Here is a 2,500-nt window from a genome sequence, read left to right as displayed (position 1 = left end):
TGCACAGGTGATGTACTGTGCACAGGTGATGTATTGTGCACAGGTGATGTACTGTGCACAGGTGATGTATTGTGCACAGGTGATGTTTGGTGCACAGGTGATGTTTGATGCACTAGTTGTGTTTGGTGTACATGTGATGTCTTGTACAAGATAGGTTTTGGTGCACAAGTAACGTCTGCCAACAGATAACGACTGCCCACGGGTAATTTCTCCCCACAGGTACTTTATAGCCACAGGTAACACATAATAATTGTTACATAAGATATACTGGTAATTCAAGGTAAATATTTACGAGTAACAACAGTTGCAGGTAAGAGATCGCCAGTCATTAACGTCACCATTAAGATCAAAGGAACCTGAGGGACTTACTACATCACAAATAGCTATTTCCCTCTGTTCCCCCCACCCCCACCCTCTCTCTCTCTCTCTCTCTCTCTCTCTCTCTCTCTCTCTCTCTCTCTCTCTCTCTCTCTCTCTCTCTCTCTCTCTCTCTCTCTCTCTCTCTCTCTCTCTCCTTGCTTCGTAAATTAACTGCATTTTTCTGCCCGTCCCTCTTCTTTAATTAATCTCTCCGTCTTTACCTACTGTTCTCACTTCATTGTCCTTGCACCTCTAATGTGTCGCATCCTTATCTAGGTCGTTTATCTCTCTCTCTCTCTCTCTCTCTCTCTCTCTCTCTCTCTCTCTCTCTCTCTCTCTCTCTCTCTCTCTCTCTCTCTCTCTTCCTATTCACTTCCACAGTATTACCTTCACAATCTTCATCACAATTAGCACAACACTCACCTTCGCCTTCCACTTCACTACCACCACTATTCCATACGCCAGCGCCGCCTCTACCACCACAGCTCCAACTAACACCACGACCACCTCCACCACCACCACCTCCACCACCACCACCACCACCACCACCGCCGCCGCCACCAGTCTCATCATCATTACGTCATTATCAACGCATCAAGGAAGAAATGCGTTTGGCAACATTCTTTTTTGGGCCAAATCATCACGTTTCACTCGCCATCTTATGTGTAATTTCATAAAAGAATAGAATAAAAAATAAAATCATCGAGGATTAGAATCGCAAGCAAAAAATAAAGCTAAAAAAGAAAAGCATATTTAATCGGCGGCTTTTTTTATATTTTTTTTTCTCTTTTTATTTTTCTTTGTACGTGAGGAAAATACGCGGCCAGTTACCCTATTGCTGGAAATTAATGGTAGAAACGTGGCATTAATTATTTCCCTATTATGAATATTATCACGAACTGGGAGGTTGGGGGAGGAAAAAAAAAGTCTATGTAATTCGATGCCACTACCAAAGAGACAGCACCAACACCTCTACACACTGATGATATCCGAGCTCCGTGTATCTGAAGGCCATTACGGGCAGGAGCAGTTGAGACTAGTTTTGCAGGACACAATACCATCTTTCCTTTCTTTCTTTCCTTTAATGTTTATCTCTCTCTCTCTCTCTCTCTCTCTCTCTCTCTCTCTCTCTCTCTCTCTCTCTCTCTCTCTCTCTCTCTCTGTTTGTCTGTCTGTCTGTCTGTCTGTCTGTCTGTCTGTCTGTCTGTCTCTCTCTCTCTCTCTCTCTCTCTCTCTCTCTCTCTCTCTCTCTCTCTCTCTCTCTCTCTCTCTCTCTCTCTCTCTCTCTCTCTCTCTCTCTCTCTCTGTCTCTCGTTTAATTCATTATGTCTGTCACTGTCACACACACACACACACACACACACACACACACACACACACACACACACACACACACACACACACACACACACACACACACACACTTAAAACCCTCGCATCGTTGCTTCCTGTCGCTTCTTCTCCAGCTAAACATTGTCTGCACCAGCGTCACGCCCCTTGATCTCTGCTCCCCGTCACCAGTGCAGCTCCTCCCACCATCACCCAAACCTTTCTGCCTCCACCAAAACTTCTTGCTCGCATTCTTCACCCAAACTTTAAACCAGTATTTATCCCGAGACGAGCTGCGAGTGACCTGACTGACTAAACACAACAGAAGACGACTTACTGACGAACCGAGGCAAGAATAAAACTGAGAGCTGCCTTCCCTTACCCGTAGGTCCCCCAGAGGAGCCCACTTCATGCTCACTGGTGAAGCAGAGCGCCACCTCCCTCGGGATATCCTGCCTCCCGGGCCATGACGGAGGCCTCCCACAGACCTTCCTCGCCACCGTGAGTACCAGTTGCTGGGAGGGGGGAAAGGCTTGGGGGAAAGAGGAGGAGGAGGAGGAGGAGGAGGAATGCAAAGAAATACAAAGGACGAACAAACAGCAGTAGACGTTTTGGCCCTGTTTGTGAGTCCGCTATCAAACACAGAATAGGAGAAATAGAATAGCATAGAAGAAGGTTCCTCACCAGCCACGCTCCATTCAGTCAGAGGTGGCCGGAAAACAAGACATACTAAGCAGTGTAAAAAAAAAAAAAAATGCAAATTTTCAAGCCAAGAAATAATGATCACTATTGCTATTTCTTTTCAAGTGCT

General features: G+C 45.8%; 1 protein-coding gene across 2 annotated transcripts in view; it reads left to right on the top strand.

Moving 5' to 3' along the window:
* LOC135102926 (nephrin-like) overlaps positions 1-2,500 on the top strand; it is a 174,833-nt gene that overhangs the window by 153,516 nt on the left and 18,817 nt on the right. For both annotated transcript variants that reach the window (XM_064008603.1, XM_064008602.1), the window contains exon 14: positions 2,078-2,190. In XM_064008603.1, coding sequence (XP_063864673.1) covers positions 2,078-2,190 — 113 coding nt within the window. The remainder of the gene's footprint in view (positions 1-2,077; positions 2,191-2,500) is intronic.

This window comes from Scylla paramamosain, chromosome 8 (genome assembly GCF_035594125.1).
Source record: "Scylla paramamosain isolate STU-SP2022 chromosome 8, ASM3559412v1, whole genome shotgun sequence".
In the NCBI taxonomy this organism is placed as follows: domain Eukaryota; kingdom Metazoa; phylum Arthropoda; class Malacostraca; order Decapoda; family Portunidae; genus Scylla; species Scylla paramamosain.
Note: the sequence above shows the minus strand (reverse complement) of the source record. Positions and strands in the feature narration are given on the sequence as shown.